Source organism: Eleutherodactylus coqui, chromosome 3 (genome assembly GCF_035609145.1).
Source record: "Eleutherodactylus coqui strain aEleCoq1 chromosome 3, aEleCoq1.hap1, whole genome shotgun sequence".
Taxonomy (NCBI): Eukaryota; Metazoa; Chordata; class Amphibia; order Anura; family Eleutherodactylidae; genus Eleutherodactylus; species Eleutherodactylus coqui.
Window position 1 is genome coordinate 167,597,537 of NC_089839.1, and position 19,992 is coordinate 167,617,528.

A 19,992-nucleotide genomic window follows, 5' to 3' on the forward strand; every position below is an offset into this window, starting at 1 on the left:
AGTAGCTAACAGATTCCCTTTAAGGCCAGGCTCACATGAGCGGACCGAATTCTGCATATGGGAGGTCCACAGCAGATTCTGTTTGTGAGCCCAGCCGGTGACCCTGTGTACCAGCCATTTCTGTATTGCGTATGACCGTGGCAGCTCACCGTTGGTCGTGCGTAGTAGTTTCTTTTTCTCTCCAACGTCTGTATTTCCCACATCATTGCTAAGCGATGACACAGGTACCCGCAGCCTAAACGCAATGCTATTTGCATATGGGCTACGGGTTGGATGGCTTCCATTGATTTAAAAAATAACCGCAGCAAAATAGAGCATGCTACGATTTTTCTTCCGCTCGCTTTCACATAAGAGTGATGATTGCTCACTGAATGGAGGAGGAGTGAGCAAGAGAGCTCTTCCGGGCCAACTACCTGCCTCCATTCAAAATAAGCAGGCAGTTGTTAAAAGGTGAACGGGTTGATAGTGGGTTGGTCTCTCCCTACACCCACCACTATATTATCCTGCCTAACTGTGGGGCTACTGCCCTGAGAAGAGCGACCCCACTCCACAGTGGCTGATACCGATTATTCCCCTAACAAACCATGCACACCCCACACTTGCCAATGTGTGACTGCTTCTAACGCATTTCACACATGCCAGTAATTGCTGGGATCATCTGGAAATGGATAACTCCCACTCCCTATAGATATAATCATGCAGATAGCAGGCAGTGGAAAACGTTGCATTGCATAGATTCCGCAAACCACTAACAAGCTGCAGATTTAAAATCTGCAGTGTGTCAATTCTAAGCACAAGTTTTTTTTCCTGCACCATGTGGATGAGATTTGTTTAAATCTCATCCGTATGCCTTGTACTGTGAACGCTGCAGAAAATCTGCATCATTTCTATCCTGTGTGAACATACTCTAAGGCTGGATTCACACAGGGCGGATTTGCCGCAGCAGAAGATCCGCCTGCGGCAAAACCGCCCGCGGCCGCTAATCTCGGGATTAGCCAGCCACGTGGATGAGATTTCTCAGAAATCTCGTCCACACGGGACGGCTAATCCGCTGCGGTAAATCCGGTTGAAACCGCGGCTGCCGCAGCCGCGGTTTCAAAAGAAGCAGCATGTCTGTTTACTTTCTTTTTTTGTTTATTTACGTCGCGGCCGCGCTCTCTATGGGAGCGCCGGCCGCAACGGAAAAGCAAGCGGCCGGGCCGCTTCAAAGCTGCCGCAGCTTAAACCGTGGCGGTTCTCCCGGCGGAAATCTCGCGGTTTTTGCTGCGGCCAAACCGCGAGATTTCCGACGGGGATACGCCAAGTGTGAACCCAGCCTTATGCCATGTTCACATGTAGTGAAAACGCTGCAGATTTTCTGCGGTACTAGCAACATGGATGAAATTTCCTCCACACGCTAAGGATAAAGTCTGCAGCACATTAACTTATGTTGCAGCTATTTAGCATAGCTTTCACCTCTACAAACGAGGGGGTAAATTCTGCGTCAAAATACATGTGCTACATGCGAACCTGCATGAAAATCGGCTGCAGGTTTTCTGCTACGTGCGGACATAGCCTTGATGCCCGCCTACTAGACTGCTCAGTGGTCACAAAGAATCCAATTCCTTCTCCAGGGATTACAGCTATGTGCTGGCTCCCTCAGTATGTAGGGAGTATTTCTCAGAGTGTTTGTGGAATGCAAATGTCCAGTCCTCAGTGTCCAAAATACTTGGCACCGTCCTCTACCCCCACTGCGACATGCTTGGAAATTCACTCTTGGATTCTAAAACTAATGACAAGTAAAAAGGAGACTCCAGTAGAAAGAAAACCCACAAGTCATCCATGTGAATCCTTAGAAGAAGTCATGATGGCTGAAGTCACTGCTATTTAATAAGATATCGGACTATATTCACCTGGACAGCTGTTTGGGAGGGGCTGGGCTCACACCACTGCAATGACACTGCACGCCTGCTGTGGGCTGCCCATCCCCATGTACTATCTTGGTGTGTATGTACGCATGTAATATGCACCAAGATAGAACATGCTGCGATTTTTCTTGCACGCATATTTGCACAATTGGTAACATAGTATGTAAGGCTAGAAAAATACACGGGTCCATCCAGTTTAGCCCATTACCCTGCAATGTTGATCCAGAGGAAGGCAAAGAAAGACCTTAATGAGGTAGAAGGCAATTTTCACCAATTAAATTCCTTTTTTACTCCAATCTGACAATCGGAGTAACCTTGGGATACCTGACCCTTCTGAAGCAATTAGTGACTATAACATGCAATATTGTAATGCTCAAGAAAGGGGTCCAGGCCCCTCTTAAACTCTTATTGATTTCCCCCATCACAATGTCCTCAGGCAGAGAGTACCATAGTCTCACTGCTCTTACAGTAAAGAATCCACTTCTGTGATGGAACATTCTTTCCTCTAGACATAGAGGGCGCTCCCTTGTTACAGTCACAGCCCTGGGTATAAAGAGTTGATGGGAGAGATTCCTGTATTGTATACATAGTTATCTGGTCGCCCCTCAGCTGTCATTTTTCTGAACTAAATAACCCCAATTTTGATAACCTCTCTGGATATTGTAGTCCGCCCATTGCATTTATTACTTTAGTTGTCAGTCTTTGTACCTGCTCAAGCTCTGATATGTCCTTCTTGAGTACCGATGCCCAAAACTGTACACAATATTCCATGTGTGGTCTGACCACTGAGTTGTAAAGAAGAAGAACAATGTTCTCGTCATGTGTCCCTAGACCTCTTTTGATGCATCCCATGATCCTATTTGCCTTGGCAGCAGCTGCCTGAAACTGGTTGCTCCAGTTAAGCTTACAGGTAACTAAAATCCCCTGTCCTTTCCCATGTGAGTGCTTCCCAGTGGTTTCCCATTTAGTGTGTAATGGTGACAGGAATTTTCCCTGCCCATGTGCGGACATTACATTTATCAGTGTTAAATCTCATTTGCCACCATTCTGCCCAATTCCCTAACTTATCCAGATCCCCAATCTCCTTGTGTCCTCTCGTGTTAATATCTTTACATAGTTTAGTGTTATCTGCAAATATTGATATATTACCGTACAACCCTATCAGGTCATTAATATATGGCCGCCTATGGGATATTGGTACAAGCGTATTCCATGCGCAAGACATGCACGTGGAGTACACTGTACCGACACAGCCATGTAAGCCTGGCCAAACTATATTGTGGGCGACTCAGAATCATTTGCTGATGATCACACAGTTATAACAGAGGAGATGACAGCTCATCCTCCTGACTGTCTATAGCTTATTTAGGTGACTATAGAAGGTAATGAACTGTCCCCCCACCTTAACTAATCCATCATGGGATTGATGTGAAGCTGAAAGTTAAAAAAAAATCTCAGATCAAGATGATGCCTGATAAGCATCAAGGGGTTATGCTTCACGGAAGAGACTAGAATACACAGAGGAGACTTCTAGAGCGTTACAGGGGAGCAAGAATGGAAAAAATGTGTTTACCCCAGAGGGGGCCCTTTAAACTTTGGCAAAACTGCAGTTGTATGACTAAATGGCCAAATAACAGTTGGCATATCTATAATTAAAGGGGGCGTTCAGTTTATAAAACATATCATCATACACCCTGGTAGACGGGTTCTCCTTTCAGGTGTCTCATCTTTTGGCCAGAGTGCAGATCAGCTACAAAGAGTATCCCAGCCTACTGATGTGATTGGGCATTGTGTAATACTTATTTTCCCTTGTGGTGGTGCTGTAGGGAATCTGAACACTTAGGCTGGGTTCACACAGGGCGTATTTGCCGCGCCAAATTTCGCTGCGGCAAATCCGCCCGCGGCCGCTAATCTCGGGGTTAGCCAGCCATGTGGACGAGATTTCTGAGAAATCTCGTCCACACGGGACGGCCAATCCGCTGCGGTAAGTCAGGCTGGAACCGTGGCTGCGGCGGCCGCAGCCGCGGTTTCGGAATATGCAGTATGTCTGTTTATCTTTTCTTTCCGCCGCGGCCGCGCTCTCCTCTATGGGAGCGCCGGCCGCAACGGAAAAGCGAGCGGCTGGGCCGCTTCAAAGCGGTTCTCCGGGTGGAAATCTCGCGGTTTTTGCTGCGGCCAAACCGCGGGATTTCCGGCGGGAAAACGCCCCGTGTGAACCCAGCCTTACTGCTCCATTATAGCTGACTGCAGTGGAGCGGACATGAAGATATTTTGTGATCAGCTTATAGTCTATGGAGTATTCTATCAACTAGGAAAACTCTTCAGCACTGCCTGCACACACTTTTTGTGTGACTTTTCAGCTCCTAATAATGCATGAAGAAAGCCAGCTATTTTTTATTAACAGGTACATGGGCTTTTTTCCGTCATTTTCTTATAAACACGTGTGGATTGTGGGGGAACCTACAGCACGCCGCAATTGCAGAAAACACCACGGGCGTGGAAAATAAATCACTGTAGTCTGTTTCATATTGTGTGGACCGGCCAGGCGAGGGGAAAACAGGTACCTATATATAAAAAAAACTAAGCGTCCCGATTCCAGATAGAAATAGGTTAAAAGTGCCCTAGCATGTCCATAAAGCAGCGCACAGAACAACCCCCACACTTCCTGCATCGCCCGCTGAAGAGGGAAGTGCAGTGAGCACCAGCCTGTTCCTTATCTGGCTCAACACAGCTATGCAAATAATTACACAGTGCCAGTGCGACCAGGATGTGACCGCGACCCACGGGGACTAATGCCTCCACATAAGGCCCATCTCGATGCAACCATTATCACTCAAAATTCATTAAAAGTGCCGAAAGTGAGCAATAATCGCAATAATCGTTACGTGTAAACGTGCGCCCATCGTCCACTTCTCGTTAGCAATTCATTCCTCCTTGTCTTTCAGTCTGCTTAAAGCCCACCGTTTGGTAGTTTGCTTATCGTTTGGTTTAAATGAAATCCGTTCAGTCGTTTAGCGACTTGAGGGGAGTGGTTCATCGATTGGTGGGGCGTACATTTTACACAAAAACTACCGTTCAGTTATCGTTAACTGTAAACACTACACAACGATAAAAGAGACTGAAATTCCCTCCGCCTTGTCCATTTTCCAACGCTAATCATTAAGTTTAAACGGTCGTCATTAAAAGCAAAACCATCGCTCACTTTTGATCGCTTAAACAAATTTTGAGTGATAATCGTTGCGTCTAAATGGGGGGAGAATCGCAGCATGCTCCATTTTTGCGGATTCCCGCCTGCACCACATCCGGACATGTAAGAAAACCGTCCATGGCCGCCGTCATGGGTGGATTCTGTGTGGAATTCCGTACTCAGAGTCCGTGTGAGCCATGGACATGAGGCATAAAGGTGCCTTTACATGGAATAATCATCATTCCAATCCCCGCGATCCAACAAGAATCTGAAGACTATCATTCAGTATAAATGCATACCGTTCGCGTCTCATACAGAGAACTGAATGACGGAGCGTTCACTTACAGACGACTGCCTGCTTACTGTGAATGGACGTTGGCGGCCCGGAACGATCCCCGGCCGCTCCGCCACTAGTCAGTCAGTGATGTTGTGTAAAAGCACAGGAATGACTATCGCTGGGAAGACTCGTTGGATATCTGTTGTCCGATAGATCGTTCCGTGTAAAAGCATCCATAGACCTCATACCCATGAGTGCGAAGCTTGCGCGAGCCCCGCCGACCCCACGCCAGAGACTTTTACTGGAATCCTATAGAAGAAGCAGCGGACTATTAAACCGAATCTGCATATAAAACCCAGTTAGATTTCTAATATGTCGGTTTCTGGTTGGGTTTTACCTCAGGTATCCATAACAAGTGCATGAGGCCTACAGCCGGGTCCACAGGGCAATGGGTACACAAATGTGCCTGATGGTGCACTGGGCAGTACAGACACCACGTGGTGCCCCACTGAGGTATATATTTCAATGGACAAACGTCTTCAACATGTGGCACGCAATAAAGCATACATAGATTTTCTTCCTTTGGAATACATGAAACTTCAGTATAGTGCTAGGTCCACGCAGTGAATTTGGTCCCTCAACCCAAAAAACTTTCAGGGTGTGGGTGGGGGAGATTTTTACTGATGCAGAGCACACCATTTGCATTGTATGCTAGGATGGCAAAGTCCAATGGTTTTAGACTTTTTGCAACTGTCCCATCATTGTTAGGACCTAACACGACCCCATTGACAACCATTAGATGCGACGCGATACTGCGATTTTCATGTTTTGTGACCAACATTGCCGTGTAGCCCTAGCCTAAAATTGGAAACACAGTATGAGGCCAAAGTTAGTCCGGGTACCATATGTACGAGCGATGCGGATACTGTCTGTACGGAGAATGATGCACTAAAAATCGCAATTGAACAGATAATTGAATTGAATTGTGTGGGACTCAGTTGGGACAAGTACGACTCGGCTTTTACGGTAGGTTCGTATTGTCCGCAACAGATTTTTGACACGGATGCAGCAAAAGTAGTGACACGTTACTTCTTTGCGTAGATTCCGTGTCGGGATATCCACACATAGATCGGCTCCATTGGGGATGCAGGACAGCTGTCAATGCATACATGAAGCAGAAATCTGCCTCCCATTTCCGCCATGAATTATGCAGCAGATTTCTGGAATGTCATGTAAACATGGCCTTTACACCACAAACAAATCCGCCTCAAAATCCGCATCACGTCTTACATGCAAATTCTGTGTGAACTTGCATCAGAAACACAGCAGGTTCTATTCATTGCAATGCAGCCGCTGTCAATCTACATACAAATTCGCATGTAAGACGCAGATTTATCTGGTGCGCATTTTTACGCTATGAATGAACCCACCATTACGCTACATTTTCTTCATATCTCATCCTCCTGGCCTGCACAGCTCTAAATTCTTTATTTTCAGAACGCAATTTTGCAGCACACATGCCACAAATTAACACACTTGTGGCACATATGCTGCAAAATTATGTTCTTTCAGATGAGCCGATTCTCGTTTGCATGAGCAAGTGACATCATTGTTAATGTCTCTATCTAAAAGCACCCTTAATATGGCCCATCATGGAAGGTGCATCCATATGATAGCCAAGGAGCGGTGTGCTGCTGCTAGAGGCAGCGTCATTTGTCAGGCAGGGTGGTTCTCTCACGGGCTCAAATACCCGTAATTTGCTGTGTGCCACCAATGAGAGACACGGACGTGCCATGCAGCAAGTATGTAATGACATCACATACTTGTTCCATACTGCCAATCGTCATGCACTATCTTGGCATGTATGCATGTAATACCCACCAAGATAGAACATGCTGAGTATTTTTTTTGCGCATGTTTTTTTATGCAATTCGTGTGAGCAGCGACATGGCCTCCTATGGGAGATTGGTATAGCATATTCCATGCGCGGAATATCCTGTGTCGACACGGTTGTGTATGCCCAGCCAAACAATACTATGGGGGGGGGGGGGGGGGACTCCAGTTCCTTTACTAACGATGATCACACAGTTATTATAGAGGAGATCACAGCTCATCCAGTCCTGAAAGTATATTTATGGCCTATAGCTTATTTAGGTGAATATGCCATACCAACGCGGTCGTGTGAGTCGGGCCTTACTCTGTAGTGTGGTGGATGGAGGATACTTTGCCCCACAAAACCCAGATGGAGGGCTGTACAGTAGGGACATGCCACTATTTAAAGTGCACCATCCTATAACAAGCGGGTTCTCTCCATCTATATATCAAAAAGTCATTTATCAAAAGCTAAAAACACAACTCCGGCAAACTCTGACAAGTCCATGGGAGCAGAGCTTGTAAAAGTACTTTATGTTACACAACTATCCTTATTATTAGAGGCATTTATCATGTGTCTCGTGACATTTAAAAGTTCAAATTAATGACATGTTTTACGTACGGCACCAAAACTTGTCCTTACAACTCAGAGCTCACACCCAGAAGCATCAGAAAGTGGTTATGGGATTATACAGCAGCCACCACAATGGTGTAATCTTGTAGATCGGGCGGGGAGCATCCCGGTAATGCTAAGCTCTGGTTACTAATCTCTCTGCGCCCAAGGTCACATGCTATAGACTACTCAGCAGCACTAATGCATGCAGCCTTTTCACACGGGCATACACGGATGAACTTGGGGATCGTCGGCCCGTGTTAACAGCCTGATCACATTGTTCATGTAGGCAAAGAAACTGTGGGTTTGTTGACCGCACATCCCCAAGTCACAGCGGGCGCCGTACATAACTGGCCACCTAGACAGAATGCAGACACGCACTGATCAGTCAGGGTCACAGGGATCTTAGTTACACGTAGCGGATCTGTGCCAAAATCTGCACGCAACACATGGCTTTGTAGAAATGAAACGTGCTGAACATCCGCAGCATAAATTGGCATGCAGCAAATGTAAAGTGCGCAAGGCAGACCAATCCACGGAGAATCCACAGCATGCACAAGGCTTTTTGAAAATTCACCCATACTGTAAAGTGCAGCAGATTTTCTCCAGCCCATGACACTACTTGTGAACGGACTCTTTAGGGCGGCCTCACACGAGCGCAAGCCCAAAAACGCTTGCTCCTGTGCAATGCAGTTAGCCTAATGAGGTGCCAGTGTTCACAGGTATGTGCAGTGTTTAGACTCCTAGGGGGACCTTTTTGCGCACAAAAATAAAACATGTTATGGATTTTGTACACGCAAACGAAATGCGCAAGAAAAACAGAATAAACCCATTGCGATCGATAGTTTCTATTCCCTGCGTATTGGACATGCAAAACTTGTCTGCGTGAGGCTGCCCTAAGGGCTCCTGCCCGCTCGTGTTTTTTAATGCTTCGATATTGATGTTTTTTTAAACGTGAACGTCAACGGGACTTTCTAATGTTAAAAACACATTGCAAGTTTGTGCTTTGTGATTTTTGTGTGATGCGTTTTTAACATTGGAAAGTCCTACTGGCATTCGCGTAAAAAAAAAAAACAACACAGCGATATCGCAGCGTTACAAAAATGCAAGTGGTTAGGAGCCCTAAGGCCCAATGTCCACGGGCAAAATAAAATTAATAAAACCGCGCAGGTATCCCACACGCGTGATCCGCGCCCACAGGAAATCGTTACACATCCCCAGGTAATTAAATACCTGTGGATGTCATTTTTCCTCGGCGCGTGGATCTCACGTGCGGGATAGCACCCGCAGCACGGTCCATTTCGTGCGGACAGCTCCTGCGGATTCCATTGAAGCCTATGGAAGCCGTTTGGTCCACATCCACAGCTGTGCTGCGGGACCGTGAGACAGCAGGAGTTCAAAAGGAAAAACAAAATGTGCGCAGCACGCTGCCAGCATGACGAGCACATCCGCTGGGCCAAAGAAAGAAGATCCGTCCGCGACGGACGAGAAACAGGTTCCCTTTAACATAAAACCAGTATTCGCCTGGTCCTGGAAGCCGTTGGAGGGGTCCTGTGCTGGTAATCATTACGTCTAAATGCAAAAACAAAGTTTACTATTTGTTTACTTTTCGTTATTGCTCCTTTTCAACCAAACTAAAAAAATATGGCTGACTTCTCGCTAAGTGTAAACGTTCCCCGCTCAGCACTTCTCATAGTATGTGAAGCTCCTAGGCTTCATGCCCACTACCGTGACGGACTCTGCCAGCGGAATACCCCCCAAAGACTGCATACTTACCTCCCGGATCCGCGGTGCGAGTCCTGCATGATGCGCCGGCAGTGTCGTATGACAAGGCCGGCAGTGGGCGGGGAAGCGTATTCACGCTATACTTCCGCTGTGCTATAGCTACAATGGAAGACGGTCACGGCACTTAAAACATGCTCGGTTTGTTTCGCGCGATGAAATTCCACAGTGTGAGAATTGAGCTATTAGGTGCAATAGAACATAATCGCTGTGGGACAACGCCGCGGATTTCCGCCATGTGAAACGCGGAAGAAATCTGGTTGTGAACATTAACCCTTAGTGCGAGGCCAGTGGTGATCGGCCTGTGTAAACGCTTCGCACGAGCGCCAACAACCTTAGCGGTGACGTCAGCGTTCATGCAGTCGTTTATCTGACAGTCGTCCCGTGTAAATGAAGTATTAGGACTGACAATAGGTATGAAGCCCAGGGCGACAGGACCTGCCGCTCCGCTTTACACCTGCACAACAACTTTGTGTTCCCTGTAATTAACCTATTAAATGAAAATGGTGGTTCCACAGCTCCGAGGTTCAGGTTACACACGGATATAGAGCCTCAGAGGTCACGTACACCTCGCCAGTGATTATAGAATAGGCAGACATATCACAATACATCAGTAATTAGAGAATAGGCAGACATATCACAATACATCAGTATTAGAGAATAGGCAGACATATCACAATACAGGCGAGACGGAAAACTGCTGGAGATGTATTCTGCAGAAGCTGCAGGTAGACCGACAACACCTTACGCTTCATGGTCCAAAAAAACCCAAATCATGGCGTGGACATCTATGCCAAAGCCCAACAATTGGTCACACCGATGTACTGCCCAACCATACATACAGCCCTTTCCACATGACATAAATAGCGTATTAACACGCTGGAAGTCATATAGTCATTTACTATAGAAACAATCGGTAGTCATTCTGCATTTATGAAACGCTATTTTTTTCAAAACCGTAGTATTATCAGGTTGATTGCAATACGGCCGGCTCACACAACTGTATTTGTAGAATGCTGCGTGTAGATCACAGTATTTTACTGCTGTGTGAGCAATAGTTTCGCGGAGCACGGCAGCGATTTTGGACTGCGCATCTTCCAGATTTCTTTTTTTAATTTTAAATTTACCGCTCTGGGGCTTTCTCACGCATTATATGCGATTGAACAGAATACGCAATGTATATATGCAAATGTGAATGGATCAATGAAAATCAATGTACTTTCATTGGATCCATTGACTGTGTAATACACGCCTCTCTCACACAGGCAGTGCCCACTAAAAACGCAGCACTAAGCCTCTATTTATCTCAATAGGGCTTCTCAGACGAGCAGTTTAGCGCAGCGTTTATAGTTCACACCAAAACGAACACTGCAAGTTCTATTTTTGGGTGTTGCGGTGCGTTTTTCACTTCATGCATCGCCCATTGAAATGAATAGGGTGCGTTGTACAATGTTTTTAATGCTGCTTTCTATGTCACCGGGAGGGGGGAGAATGGCGACGTCATCAGCTTGCACTGGTTGCGTTGTTCCTGCACAACATATACAGTAAAAACACAAATGCTCTTGAAAACCGGTCAAGATAATCGTGTGAGATTTTTGTGTTGTGAGACACACGAATATGAACCCAATTCTTTTAAATGGGGTCATAGGCATGAGCAATTCCCCCCTCCCCTCCCCCACCCTTGTCACCACGATGCAGGAAACAAGTGGGGCATGTTCTATGTTGTTCTCAATGGGGCCGGCGGCAGCATCGCCCCACATACTACGTGCACGTGATCCGATGTTACCCCACTGAAAGCAATGGGAGAGTCTCCCATTGTTACAAAAACACCTCACACCCTCAGCAAAAATCGCATGTTAGCGATTCACGGCCCGATATCGCACTCACCCATGTGAAGTTAGCCTAAGAGAAAGAGGATACAAAAATGAGGTAACTGCTCGCTATCTAAATAGATTTTTATTAAAAAACCTCATTAACATGGCTGCAAGAAATTCAGAAAAAAAGGCATTTTCATTATTGTTGATCTCTGTGCTAATTTTTGCATGAAGTGAAGGCCCAGGTAGTCAGACAATGACTGGTTGCTATGGAGGCACTGCCTGACAACCTCCCTATAAGGAGCTGTAGTTGTTATGGAACGTCTCCATAGCAACCAGTGACTCAGGTGTTCCAAGCTGGGCTGTCAGCAGTATTAAAAAAAAAAAGGGAAATGCAGCTTGGCAGTCGTCACCCCGTGTTATCCCCATTCATTGTCTGCATTATTAATCAGGTCTTCTATAAATACATGGAGGTAGAGACACTTATTAAGAACCGCCAACTGTGCAGTTGAGGTGAAATGCTGAGCTGGAACAGACTCCATCCAAGTATAAACCACGGACATATCTTTTTCCTCACGGACACAGGCAAAAAGTCCTGTTTTTACGGATGGTTGGCAGCAAAAGCTATTTACAGGATGGCTGCCCAGATTTCTATTACAAACATCCCAAAAACTCTCGGGCTGGGGGGAGGGGTTCACTTAGAAGAACAGCTCTTGAACACTCTTCTAAAACTACATGTCCCAGCATGCACTGCTCAGCATTTGGCTACCATGCTCTAAATTCGGAGCTCTGCATGCCATTTTTGCACTACCCAATTGGACGAACTTCACATTAAGTGTAGCTAATAGTGTTTCAGAGTAAGGCGGCATAATATTGTGGAACCCGGTGATAAAAAAAACTAAGTGGTTCTAATAGCAGTTGGACATTTCATTTTTGTGCACTGTGAAGGCAATGCCAGAATCTGCAAGGCTGCTGCGACGCTACAGACAAATGTAGCATCATACAGGCAGCCATGGAAAAGTAGGCCGGCACCAGTCTTATGAAGGCTGTCTAAAAGAAAATCTGTCTTTGTTGCTCCTAGCAACCAATCACAGGGCAGATTTCATTTCTTCTACTGCTGAGATAAATTGAAAGATGTGCTGTGATTGGTTGCTATTACTTCTACAGCTGAGGTTAAATGAAAGCTGCACTGTGATTGGTTGCTTTTTTTTCTACTACTGAGGTAAAATACAAGCTGCGCTGTGATTGGTTGCCATTTCTTCTACAGCTGAGGTAACATGAAAGCTGCGCTGTGATTGGTTGCTATTTCTTCTGCTACTGAGGTAAAATACAAGCTGCACTGCTATTTCTTCTACAGCTGAGGTAAAATGAAAGCTGCACTGTGATTGGTTGCTTTTTTTTCTACTACTGAGGTAAAATACAAGCTGCGCTGTGATTGGTTGCCATTTCTTCTACAGCTGAGGTAACATGAAAGCTGCGCTGTGATTGGTTGCTATTTCTTCTACTGCTGAGGTCAAATACAAGCTGCGCTGTGATTGGTTGCTAGGGGTAACAAAGACCATATTTTCTTTTCGACAGTTTTCCTCAGACTGTGGTGCTGGCCTCTTTTCTTGGCCCAGCCTGTAGTAGTAGTAGTAGTGTCCACAGGCCACCGATTCTAGAAACATAGGGCCGTAAAGTTCATGTTGTGGGTCAGAATCCGGGGCCAGTGTTACTTTATGGAGATAGTCACACATTTCAACAGATTTACTAAAATAGTGTATTATGTCGATGGTGTAAAAGACGGGACTCTTTACACAAGCTAATCAACAAATAGCGTAGATTGCCAGTCATTACTGCTGTTCATATGCAGCAGAGGATGGCGAGTTGGGAATGTTAATACCCATGTCACACTGCGCACATAGAACCATAAGGGCTCATTCACACAAGTGTAAATACGCTGCATATTACATGGGCAATATCTGCACACATAATACGCAGTGAATAGAACCCATTGATTTCAATTGGTTCGTTCACTTGAATGTATTTTTTCATGCGATTCCATGAAGGAATATGCAGGATGTCCTAACTTGGTGTTTATTACACACCATAGAAGTCCATTGAAATCAATGGCTGTAGGTAAATACACATGACATACGGTGGAAACGTGTGTACTCACTGCGTGTTTATGCCAGTGAAAGGCTGCCGAAAAATGCAAGGCAACAGCGTAAATATGCAGCATATTCATTGACCATAATATGCATATGCCGTGTGAATGCACCCGAAGGCCTCCTGTCCACGGCCATATTGGTAAAACACTGCGGTTTTCCGTTTTTAAATACCGGCAGAGACTGTGTATGACTTTCAAGTGTACTACGCATGCCTGCGTATTACACACGCGCGGTCTTGCACAGTGTCTTTTTTTTTTTTAATCCCCACATTGCATATGGACAGTGTTTCATATGCTGCCTGTACAAATGTGTAGGGCTCACGTTACATAGTAAAACAAGAAATACAGCATGCTGCCATCGATTTCTCGCATGTATCTACATGTGGATGGTTCATTGATAGTCTATTGACTCCACTCACTGTGTATCATGCGGCCGTGGATAGCACATGTAATACATGGTGAAAAAAAAATGCCCCATGGACATGAAGCTTTAGTCTCATATTAGGCCTTGTTCACACAGCAAACTGTTCTCACAGAAATATCCACCATGTATCCGTCGTAGTATCTGCTGAAGAAATGCAAAGCTGAGCCTTAGGCCTCATGTCCACGGGCAAAAGAAGAATTAAAATCCGCAGCGGATTTTAACTCTTCTCCTGCCCGCGGATCCGCACCCCATAGGGATGCATTGACCACCCGCGGGTAGATAAATACCCGCGGATGGTCAATAAAAGGGATTTTTAAAAAAATGGAGCATGAAAAAATCTGGACCATGCTCCATTTTCGTGCGGGTCTCCCGCGGGCTTCTATTGAAGCCTATGGAAGCCGTCCGGATCCCCGGGAGACAAAAATCGGAATTTACTCACCCGCTCCGGTTCTTCCCTTCGCCGCGGCTCCATCTTCTCTCCGTCGCGGCCGGATCTTTTTTCTTCGGGCCGGCGCATGCGTGGGGCACGTCACAGACGCCACCATGCGCATCCGCCGGGCCGAAGAAAGAAGATCCGGCCGCGACGCAGAGAAGATGACGCCGCGGCGAAGGGAAGATCCGGAGCGGTCGAGAGGTAAGTTTATTCTTATTTTCAGCCCTCATGTCCGCGGGGCAGGAGGGACCCGCTGCGGATTCTCCATGGAGAATCCGTAGCGGGCCTGATTTTCCCCGTGGACATGAGGCCTTAGATGGTGCTGCAGATTTCCACCTAGCACTGTCGAGGATAAGGCCGGGCTCACACAAGTGTCATTTAATTGTGAATTACGTGCGCATAATACGTGGTGAATGGAGTGAATGCAAGTACATTGATTTTCATTCATCCATTCATATGAGCGTATATTCAATGTGTATAATACACATGTAAAAAAGAACGCATGTATACTTTTGCATGTATTATGCGCGATAGAGTCCTATTGTTCTCTATGGGTCTAATTACATTGCGTTTCTGCTGCATTTTTTCACAACATTACTAAGGGCAGGGTCAGACCAGCATATGCGTAAAACACTCTGTATAATACAGCATGTTGGCGCTGTATGTATAACGCAGCAATTTTGGACTAAGCATGTTAGCGTATCTCATGCACGCAGTCATGCCATCTCTTCTTGTTCTCTTCTTTTTCATTTCCCCCACTGTTGCTTAGCGACGGTGCGTATAACCGCCGCTATGTACAGCTTTTATTATGCGCCCATAGGGAACAATAGGACTTTATCGCGCATAATACGCGGTAAAAGAACATGCTGCGTTTTTATGTGCGTATAATACGCAAATGTGATTGGATCAGACGCGGTCGTGTGCAGGCGGCCTAAGGCTACCTGTCTACGGGCGAATTTTCATTGTGCTCCTCGTTGTGATAATCCAGCCGTGTGGATCGCAGTAAATGCTTTCCATTGCGTTACTATGGAAAGCGCAGCCCCCTCCCCCCCCTGTCCATGAGCGGACAATCATAGCGATTCTCCGCTCGCAGCCGGCAAATCGCAGCATGCTGGAATTTCACCCCGATTCTCCGTGGTGAGACTATCTTCAGATGGGCTCAGTGCGGAGAACCGTCAGCTGGCTCCTGCTCCTCGGCGGTGGCTCTCCCGAAAGAGATCCGCCCCGGGATATCACAACGCCTGTGGACAGGCAGCCTGAAGCTGAAGGCACACGGCTGTATTTTCTGCCCGTTGATGTCTGTGTAATTCTATGGACAGTACAGTACCCATTATAACCTATGGGGCTATACACACGCACAAGTTTTCACGAATCGTCTGACATTTCAAGCTGGATCGGCAATGGAGGCTAAGGCCCTCTTTTCTCGAGTGTATGCGTATTTGCGGAGTGAACAATGCTTTTTTGGGATTGCGTTGGCATATTCCACTGTACTTTTTGCGCCTACAACTCATGTTCATTTGCGCAAGGCAAAGACGATTGAAATAACTAATTGGTCTGAGTTCCAGATGTGTAAATTTTTCCTGCGCAATTACGCAGTGTTCCACTCCTCTCCTAACGTATTGCGCACGCATTTGCAAATCCCCATTGACTTCTATGGTGACTTTTGGTGCGCAAATGTGCAGGAAAGTAGGGCATGTGAACCCATGGATTCTATTCTCTGCGCATTGAACAAGTGCAAATACGCCCCTGTGAAGACTGATAAGCAGAGAGGAGGTTGATAAGAGTGTATACTTGTTTAAAGGAAGAGCAGCCAACAATAACTCCCCGCATACCCAGAAATGGTTCACTAGGACTGCAACTTCATGTCATTATTTACAGAATGCCAGCTCTGGAGCACAGACTGCAGCTCGGACAAGAGAAATACCGTAAAGAAGAATTTGTTAGCATTTAGGCACAGATTGTGCAGCTTAGTGTAGTCATGGGAGGTTGTTGCACTGCATGCCTGTGTAGTCAACAACCCTGCCTCCATTGTGACAGCTTGCTGATGTGTAATGTGGAACACCCACCCATTTCTACTGGGGTGCAATAATTGTGGCCACAAAGCGTAGTCCCGTCAGGACTTTGGATGTTCCTTCAACTGTGCAACACCCGATGCAAGTCATACAAAATTTTTTTATTAATTGACGGGCAATGAATATTTGGCGTGGGCCCAACTAGCGGGATCCCAGCCAATCGTGTGATGGGGTAATCCCGAGTGTTTATAAAACAGAATAGCACATTTAGACCCCTTTACATCTGCATCGCTGCTCCGGGTGACTTCTGTTGTCCAGCTCCGTCCCTGCTACTAAGAAACCAAAATACCAGAACTGCTGGATCCACAGATGCTGGGGCCTAAAAGGACCATGTGGACTGTAAAGATCTGAGGATGCCTTCACAAGTAGCTGACTTGCTGCAGATCTGCAGCACATTTCATCCTTTTAATGTGAATTCAGTTGAGAGTGTGAAACCCATTGCCGATCTGGGCCAAAATCTGCAACAAAATCGGCTACGTTTTTACCTTGGCCATGTAACACGTACAGGGGGCCATACATATTGGATAAAAATCGTGGCAGGCTCACCCCTTCCCTACGACCCTGCACAGGTCATGAGTATCTCGAGCAGAGAGGACTAAAGTGACACTGGACACCTCTGATGACCAGTCTGGAGTATCTATAGCTAAGGGTCTCCATAGACTTTACAAGGGACACTTATTGCCAGTGTAATTGCTTGAAATAGCGATTTTCGGCGCTAGTCATACCTTGTACACCGCCCCGACAGGGCGCAAGTGAGAAACAGCTCAGTAGTTGCTTCGTTTCATCTCATGGGAACACCACAACTAGCTGAGCGACTTTTTGCTCAATGTAAACAGGAGTTGTTCAATCTCTGAAGGACTGCCTGATCTCTGTGAATGGAGCCGGGCAGCCGGAAGAAATCAGCGGCCCACTCGGCCTCTATTCACTGAATGTCCATCACTCCTGTGTGAAGGTACAGAGGCGGTTGTTGGTACGTCTGTCAGGGACTTACGCACCCAACAGTTGTCCTGTGAAAACGTACCTTAGTCGCCCAAACCCAGCAATGTCCGCAGGGCCGGACGAATGTACGGTATATGGCGGCAGCTCTGCTTTTCCCTAACCAGGTAGAACAGATCTGGAACATTGAGTTTCGACACCAGAGTTGTCGGACAGCAGTTTACCTACCTAAATATATGAGTGTTCGCCAAGCTGAATATTCGTGTATTTGGGGGCAGCTGGAGAAATCTGCCTCCACACATCGGATAACACTGCACAATTATCGGCCAAATGATCCTTCGTCTGACAGCTGTTGAACGTCCATGTGTAGCCACCCTTGCTCTGGAAACCCCTAGGGCGCACTCACACGGGTGTATGCGCCATACATATTTCCACCTAAGTAAAATACACAGGTGTGATTGGTGCAATAGATATCAACAGGCTTTTAGCACCACCTTAATCCGCAGGGCACATACGTCCGTGTGAGCACTTAGAAGGCAGCACAGCTCTGGCTTCTACAGGTGGGCACAGGCAGGTGTTAGGGTGGTCTCACACCTGCGCCTGGGGTTCTGCTCTGTTCAGGGAGCAGGAATGGGTAATCCCCACAACCGATCTGCTCCATTTCGGGGCTGTATCTGCAATGGAACCCCCAACCAGAGGCTCTAACGCAGATGTGAAGCCAGCCTAGACTACCTACACATAGACGAGTGCGATATCAAGCTGTGAAACTCAGCCCAATAGAATGCAAATGAACCTGTGATGTACCCGGGGAGGCGGGCCGTTTTTTAGGCAAAACTGCCTCGCATCTGTGAGGTTCCGATCCTCTCGCACGATTGAGGAACACAATTGCTCCTGTTGCAATCCCTGGGCGAAGCATTCTGGGGAGAGATAGGACATGCCACAATTTGTTTGCCCGCAGCACGATGTGGTACAGGAAATTTATGACTATTCAAGAGAATGGCATTCGTATTTCTACAGGATCTGTGTGTCTCGCAACCAGCAAATCTCGCACAGTTTTCTCTGCTGTGTGAAAGCGGCCTTATGCAGTATGGGGGGTTATCCCTACTACCTATCCTGGTAGGGGCTGTACATACGGGGATTTTACCTAATTGCCCTGTTTGTAGACAGAATTGTTGTCACAGGATGCCCCGTTGGCACCTCGCTGGCAGGGGTTTCTGGCCCCCTTGCTCTGGATAAACACAGCATGTCAATAATAGGTATGATGACATGGCGGCCTATGCTGTGTGATGCCCTGTGCCAATGATGCCTTTCAAGGCTTTGCCTTCCAATAGAAGTGAGTGTACATCTGGGCATTGTACTATGCCTCTGGCATTAGCGTGGCATTCAGCCATGGCACCAACAACTTGCAGGTCAATGTGACCATACTATTCTGCTGGCACTGTGATGCCACAGGTGGGTTGTTGCACTACTGCCTATGCAGATATGATATTGATGCCTGGGCCACACACACTTCTAGCAGGCAGAAGTCTGTGGAAGGTGGCACTCCTGGCAGTGCCAACCGTCCAGTGACTTTTCCAGGCTGTGTGGCCTGCAGAGTGGGCATAGAGTTTTCTTGGCACTCTTGCACAGGCCGCCATGACAGGGCACGGAGCAGAGCACTGGGCACCTGTCTCACCTTGATGTGGAAGCGGACAAGCGCCAGGCGGATGCAATGGGCCATGCAGACGGGGGGCAGGAACCAGACTTTGGGGGGCGGGGTGCCCTTGTTCTGGACGTGGCTGATGATCTGTTGGCCGGTCTGCCGCTCGTTGCTCTGCCGCTTCACCCACTCGTGCAGACGGGCCTTGTCCAGGGCGCCGTTGAAGAAGACGAAGAGCTCGATGTTGCCGGCGTAGCAGGCCTTGGCCAGGGCCGCCAGGTAGCCCAGCATGTGGTTCCACTGGCCCCCGCTCACCCAGTCCGTGTAGAAGCCGCCGTACAGCCGGTGCAGGCAGTTCTCGGCGTCGATGAGCAGGCGGAGCGGGGTCTGGGGGGGTCTCTGGCGGCCTCCCCCCACTAAGCTACCCCGGGCCAGCTTCTGCAGCTCCACCGGGACTACCGCGCCCGGGCAGCGCTTCTCGATGTAGTCCTGGAAGCCGTGCACCCCCATGATGCCGCCGCTGCTGCTCGTGATCGTGGTGGTGGGATGGGCGTAGTGTCGGGGTCTAGTGGCGGAAGAGCGGGGGGGTGTCGGATGGTTTGGGGGGGCTCTGCATGGCCGCGGCCGCCATGTGCTGTCTCACAGAGCCATGTCCGGGGATGTGTGCGGAGAGGAGGGGGACAGGAAACCGGAACGGGAGGAGCCGCTCACTGCCGGCCGGAGACCGACATGTCACCCGGCTCGTCACTACTGTCCCCGACATGTCACCCGGCCCCTCATTACATACTGTCCCCTACATCTCACCCAGCGCGTCACTACTGTCCCCGACATGTCACCCGGGCCATCACTACATACTGCCCCCTACATGTCACCCGGCCTGTTACTAC

At 47.5% G+C, this 19,992-nt stretch overlaps 1 protein-coding gene across 1 annotated transcript in view; it reads right to left on the minus strand.

Annotated features, from left to right (window-relative positions):
* Positions 1–19,783, minus strand: part of FAM120A (family with sequence similarity 120 member A) — a 56,639-nt gene extending 36,856 nt beyond the window's left edge. The window contains exon 1 of the mRNA XM_066596506.1: positions 19,142–19,783. Coding sequence (XP_066452603.1) covers positions 19,142–19,615 — 474 coding nt within the window. The 5' untranslated portion in view covers positions 19,616–19,783. The remainder of the gene's footprint in view (positions 1–19,141) is intronic.
* Between the last annotated feature and the right edge of the window lie 209 nt (positions 19,784–19,992).